Source organism: Echinops telfairi, unplaced genomic scaffold (assembly GCF_000313985.2).
Source record: "Echinops telfairi isolate 266 unplaced genomic scaffold, ASM31398v2 ScPeMD7_655;HRSCAF=1070, whole genome shotgun sequence".
NCBI lineage: Eukaryota > Metazoa > Chordata > Mammalia > Afrosoricida > Tenrecidae > Echinops > Echinops telfairi.
The window spans coordinates 3,434,476-3,441,112 of NW_022104553.1; the positions used below are offsets into that span (position 1 = coordinate 3,434,476).

At 45.9% G+C, this 6,637-nt stretch overlaps 1 protein-coding gene and 1 pseudogene across 1 annotated transcript in view; one reads left to right on the top strand and one right to left on the bottom strand.

Annotated features, from left to right (window-relative positions):
• Positions 1-8: 8 nt before the first annotated feature.
• The window catches only part of SLC22A23 (solute carrier family 22 member 23), a gene marked incomplete at its 5' end in the record, with an annotated part of 279,935 nt that continues 273,306 nt past the window's right edge, over positions 9-6,637 (top strand). The window contains one exon of the mRNA XM_045292234.1: positions 9-548. Within this exon, the coding sequence (XP_045148169.1) occupies positions 9-548 (540 nt within the window). The remainder of the gene's footprint in view (positions 549-6,637) is intronic.
• Positions 5,588-6,637, bottom strand: part of LOC105979446 — a 4,299-nt pseudogene continuing 3,249 nt past the window's right edge.

Genomic DNA, 6,637 nt, shown 5'->3' on the forward strand with positions numbered 1-6,637 from the left:
CGGCGCCCCTCGGGGGCTGCCGGGGAGCCAGCGACGGGGAGATCCAGTCGCTGCCCCCGATCCCTCCCGCCTCGGCCGTGGGCGTCCCGCACTCGGGCTGCTGCGCGTCTGCGTCGGCACCAAGCGTCCTGTTGATGGACTACGATGGTTCTGTATTGCCCTTCCTCGGGGGGCTGGGTGGGGGCTACCAGAGGACCCTGGTGCTGCTCACCTGGATTCCGGCGCTGTTCATCGGGTTCAGCCAGTTCTCGGATTCCTTCCTCCTGGACCAGCCGCACTTCTGGTGCCGCGGGCCTGGCAAAGGGGCCGCTGCCACTGACCGGTGGAGCACCAGCAGCCTGGGAAACTGGAGCAGCCCCGCAGCACCCACCTTTCCCACGGCCTCCTGGAGCGTGGCAGCCAACAGAAGCAATAGCAGCGGTGCAGCAGGGGATGACACACCACCTCTGCCTTCCCCTCCAGACAGAGGGGACAACGCCTCCAACTGCGACTGTCACTCCTGGGACTATGGCATCCGCACCGGCCTCGTCCAGAATGTGGTTAGCAAGGTAAGGATTGCCATTGCTTAGGCCCACGGTCCTGCGCCTTTACCCCCCTCCCCCTTCCACTCCCCAATGCTGGGGACCCAGACATCTCTACCCTTCTGTCTGCCTCCTTCCATGCAGACTGAGGGCCTATTCCAAGCCAACAGGGACAAGAATCCAAGTTTCCCAAATGCTGTCAGTTTGTGTGTCCAGGCATCCCACAGTTACTCTTAACATTCTCCAATTGATGTACATTTACTGGCGTGTGAAGAGAGGGCTTCTTGCCACCGTCTGCAGTAACACTGTATCTAGACCCCTAGCTTTCCCTGTAGCTTTCCTTGGGGCCTCAGAGCTTTCTGTAGTGTACACTGAAACTTTTGCTCCAGTGCAGAGATGAAAGAGCAATGACCCCTCCCCCATAAACATTGACTATCCCTCTCACTCTGGGATAAAACAAGCCCTTCTACCTCTCTAGAACGGCCCTGAACAGCCCCCCTTTTCAATGTCTATCCTAGATACCACAGCCAGAGCCAGGACTCTGACCTGCCTGTCTCTTTGACCCTATGCCACCACACAAAAAAGGGCCACTCACTAGAAGTGTCCTAACCCCAGATGTCCTTTTATCTGGTAGACCTCACCATCCCTGTCTGCTTTGGAAGGGGACTAAACCACTTGTTTATAGTCATCGTTGCAAAGAGCCTTTGAAACTCTCTTACCCGCTACTTTCTCTCCGAAGACCAGCTCATTTGGTGCTAGACTTTACCCATCTCGGTGTTCCCTGCCAGTGGTTTCTTTAGCAATCATCTCTAGAGAATTGGTAGGCTTTACAGATAAGTCAGTTAGGTGTTTTTGGGGTCCCTTTAGCTCCTTTTGTCTGGGATAGAGGGCCCCTTAAGCATCAGCTGGGCATCCAGGCCATTGGTACGATTGCATTGTGTGTGACCCGTAACAGAGGGAACTTCAGTAGCAGGTGTATGGGGGCAGAAAGATGCGAGGACAATTAAAAATCCCCACTAATACTAGCACTTCAAGAGCCTCCCCTACACCCACTAAACCCACTGCTATAAATTCAACTCTGCCCAGTTTCTACAAAATATGAGATATTTTATACCATTTGTGGTTTTCATCCCACCTCTGTTTTATGTTGTTAATATAACGTTCAAAGACCTTTTTTCTTATTCTGAGACTTTATTTTTTAGATGTTTTATTCTGAACAGTCGAGTTCAATATGCCTGTATTCTTTCTCTCAAACGTGTAAATAAATGTAACTCATGGATGAGTCAGATGAAACTATTACATCATCATGTCATTGTTTTAATCTTGTACCATCTTGGCAAGAAATGATCTCTCCTATGGGAATTGTCTGGATTAACCGTCAACGCTGCTTTCAATTTAATGGATAAGATCATTCCAGCTTGGTTCACCTTTATTCCCTGCGCTGCCTCACCCTCTCCTTTCCAAAGTTCTCCTTTCCGATGAAACGGCTATTCTCTCTTCCATGGATGGTGGGAAGAGAGAACTCAATAGGTCCTGAAAACAGACTTTGGAGATTTACTAGAGAATGTTTCTAAATAAACATTTGAGGAAATCAAAGATAGCACTTATGATTATGTTTTTGAGGGTGTTTTGATAGATGTGTTACATTTCCACATAGCTAACAGAGTAAGACTGGGAAATGACAATCTTGGAACAACAGTTAGACACCCATTTTTTGATTAGATAAAGGTGAAAGAAGACCTTGATTTTTATGGACAAATAAGATATAAATAAAAGACTGCATTTTCACAGTATTTTATTTCATAATAAATGTCCTAAGGTCTAGATAGGATGTGCATCCTGGAATACCCGATCAGATGGCAAATAAGTAGGTATAATGTGATTTGTGTCAAAATTCTAAGGGTCAGACGCCTATAATCTTTGTCTATGGAAGCAGATATGTAGGCTTTCCTTCCCTCTGGTAATGTTTGAGAAATCACCTTTTTTATTCTTTTGCCTTGCTCCATACCATGCTCTTCTTCTTTGCAAGGCATCCTATAACACATTGTCTTTATACTGTTAGAATTCCTTCGGGACATACCACGCACAGAATGTCCTTACTCATTCCCTAGACTGCTTGATGGAGGATGGCAAGTGGTGGACAAGGTAGACAGAAGAACAATTACAGCGCAACTTCCAAGCCAGTTGGAATCACAGTTGGTCTCAGTGTAAGACAGGACTCCATCTCCTCCTGGCGTGTAGTTATCTGCCCCTGATGTGAACACTTCCACTCAAGGTAGGGGGCTCACTTTCACTTTTGTAGTTCTTCCATGCAGAGAGGCCTATTTTGGGGGTGACTCAGGCTGTCCCATGCCTTTTTGTGTAGCTTATTCTTCAGAATTACCCTTTCCCCCCATATAATGACATTTAAAAATACTTGAAGACAGCAAAGTAGGTTTTTCCCTGGCTAAAAAATGTCTAGTTACTCCATCCATTCCTTACTTGACCAAATTTGCCATGTTGATTGCTCAGTTTGACATATGTGTCACTTAAGCATGGTACCCAGGACACAGGTGGTCCAAGCAAAGGAGAGGACAGGGCGACACTATGCTTGCATTAATGAAGCCTATGGTCAAGATTTTTATGAGACAAGACTGCTTCTGACTCATCTTGGGACTGTGATCACTGAAATCTCCATGTCCTTTTCATGTGATGGCTGTCAAGTCATGGCTCTCTCATTCTGTGCTGTGTAGTGTGTCACCCACTATTGTAGTAATTAGATCTTTTGCAGATCTTTTGTAACCACTATTGTAGGTTATTAGATCTTTCCTGTTAGGATTTTTGTTTATTTATGTAGGTTTGCTTTGGGCATTGGTATTTGTTATCACTTCCAGAATTTGTATCACTGTCAAGTTCCATGCCTTCAAAAATTACAATCATAGCTTTCTTTTGTACAGTCCTTTACTGTTTTGAAAGCATTTCACATAGGTTATTTCCTTTGATTAGGGATGTTAAATAGTGCAAGGTCATCTTACCCCTGGTGATATTTATATATATTGATATTTGAATCAGGTCGCAGAAAATTGAAAGAGCAGGTATACTCTGCACAGGAACCAGGTGTTGAATTTTCAAATGATGTTCATAGGGCCGAATTTTACCTCCAAGCTATATTGACAGATATTGTCAGTGCCTTCCTTAAAAGAAAAATTCCTATGCAGAACCACACAGAGGACAGCCTTAGGGGTACGGGATACTGTGGTACCAGATAGGAACTCTACACACTTGCTTCTCTCCCCATACCAGGATTTCCTGTACAACCCAAATTCTCAGAGACTGCTGGAATTTTGCACAATGTCATCTAAGAAAGAACTCTAATGACCTAAATGCATTTCTGTCTTCTTTCTTTATCAATAAGTCATTTTACTGGCAGCCCTTGCAGCTCTTATAACAATCAATTGTATCAAGCACATTTGCTCATATATTGTCATCATCATTTCCAAAACATTTTCTTTCTACTTGAGCCCTTGGCATCAGCTGCTCTCTTTTCCCCTTGCTAGCCCACTCTCCCACCCTTGTGAACCTTTGATAATTTATAAATTATTTTTATTTTCATATTTTACACTGTCTGCTATATCCCTTCACCCACATTTCTGTTGTTCTCCCCACTGGGCGGGGTGGTAGTAGTGGTGTTGTACGATTACTTCCCTCTTTCTCCCCCTTATCCCATCACCTTCCCCCTACCCTCATGGTATCACTACTCTCATTATTGATCATGAGGGGTTTATTCTGGATTCTGTATGTCGAGAGCTCTTATCTGTACCAGTGTACCTGCTCTTGTCTAGCCAGATTTGTAAGATAGAACTGGGGTCATGATAGTAGGGGGAGAAGCATTAAAGAACTAGAGGAATGTTGTGTGTTTCGTCAGTGCTATACTGCACCCTGGTTGGTTCGTCCCTTCCTTGTGACGCTTTTGTGAGGGGATGTCCAATTCTCTACAGATGGGCTTTGGGTTTCCATTCTGACCCCCATTATTTGCATCGAAATGGTAGTTGGTTTGGGGTCTTCTGATGCCTGACGCCTGATCCCATAAACACCTGTAATCACATGGGTTGGTGTGCTTCTTCCATGTGGGCTTTTTTGCTTCCCTGCTAGATGAGCACTTGTTTAACTTCAAGACTTTAAGATCCTAGATACTATATCTTGCAATAGCTGGTCACCATCAGCTTTTTTCACCACATTTGCTTATGCACTCATTTTGTCTTCAGTGATGGTGTCAGAAAGGTGACCATCACAGAATGCCAGATTATTTGAACAAAGTGTTCTCGTATTGAAGGAGGACTTGAGTAGAGGCCCAACGTCCATTTATACTTCACCTATAAATATATGGACATAGGCCTATATCCCTATTGTTATATATTAATATATTTACATATGTCCATGCCTATGTTTATACCTCTATAATGTATTTTGCCTCCTAGTCCTTTCCTCTGTTTCCAATACTTTCCTCCTGTCCCCCTATCATGTTCAGCCTTCATTCGGCTCTCTGTACTTCCTCTCAGCTACATTGCACTCGATTGAACCCCACCAGGCATTTTATGCCCTCCTGGTCATCAATTTTAGATCTCTTGTTGTTCCTTTGTCCCTGAGTTTGTTGGCTTCCCCTCATTTCCCCCCACCTCCTCCTCTCCCTTATCCCCCCAGAACCATCAGTCCTGTTGTTTTCTCCTTGGGATTGTTTATCCTGCCTGTCTTATATAGATAGACATAAAAAAAAAAAGAAAAAATTGCCTGTGAATTGTTCCAGGTCTGTGTGCTGACCCTTAAGAATTTTTTCCAATTGCGTCTGATGCAGTGCCAAGCACTGCCTCCCAAATCCAAAGTCTATTTTTAGAATTCCTTGGGGATTTGTTGCTTTGCTCCCCTTGCTGCTCTGTTGCGCTCCCTTCGTGTCACACCCTGGAGTTGGGGTTCAGACCAAGCACAATTCCCGCGCTGTGTCTCCGGTGTTGCCCTCCATACTAAATGCATTACTTAAGAAAATTTGCACAACTGATTTCCCATTTTTCTGAGTGATTCCTTGTTGGTTCCTAATGGGCAACACTTCTATGAATCTCCTCTAAAGTTTTGCCCAGATTTCCAACTAAAATTTCCAGTTTCAGCTCTTTCCCATATTTGAAGTTTATCTACAGTGTTCTGGTGTTTTTTATGTTCCCCATGAATTCTCAAAGATTGCTGACTGTGTGTGTGTGTGTGTGTGTGTGTGTGTGTGTGTGTCGGGGGTGGGGGTGGGGGTGATGTTGTTTATTAAGGCACCTGGCAGACACAACCCTACTTCCACATCCTGCTCTGCAGCCTCCTTGGTTTTCTTTGCTCGGATGCTAAAGAGCCAGGCTTTGGCACGGGCCATGCGGAGACCGATGAAGGCCTTGAAGTCCTTCTCTTCTTGCGTGATAACCCGGGCTTCCTCCTCCTCGTAGACGTTTCGGATGGGCATCACAGGTCTAGTAAGCTGCGTGGCCAGTTTGAGTTCCTCCGCAGAACTGTCTCCCTTCCTGGGGAAGAGGATGAGCTTGGAGCGGTACTTCTTTAACCGATGCACATTGGCCTGCAGGGACTCTGTGGACTTGTTCCTCCTCCAGAGAGGGTGATGGTGCGGGCCACCGTGTGGATGCCGGCCACCCTCAGCTCTTCCAGGCTGAAGCCCAGGCGAGCATGGACTTTGGTGTGATAGCGCACTGTGGGGCAGCGCACGATGGGCCAGATGTCGGGCCGGACTGGACGCAAGCTGGTGGGTGATGCGGCGGCCCTAGCTTGTCTGGCCTTGCGTCTGCAGATCATCCGCGCTGGCTGGTTGAACCACGTGGTCACATACAGCTGCCAGTCCTTGTGGAAGTGCCACTCCGGCTGGGCGCCATGGCTGCCTACGGCCCGCCTCCAGGGAGCGGAAAAAGAAGATTGCTGACTTTTATCTTATAAGTACACCTTAGTGTTGCTTAAATAGCCTAGGAAAGTCATGTGAATCATTTTTTTGGAACTCCAGAGTGGCAATTATATAAAGCTACACAGTTCAACTTGATTGTTATTGTTGTTAGGTACTATTGAGTCAATTCTGACTCATAGCCACCCTCCATACAACA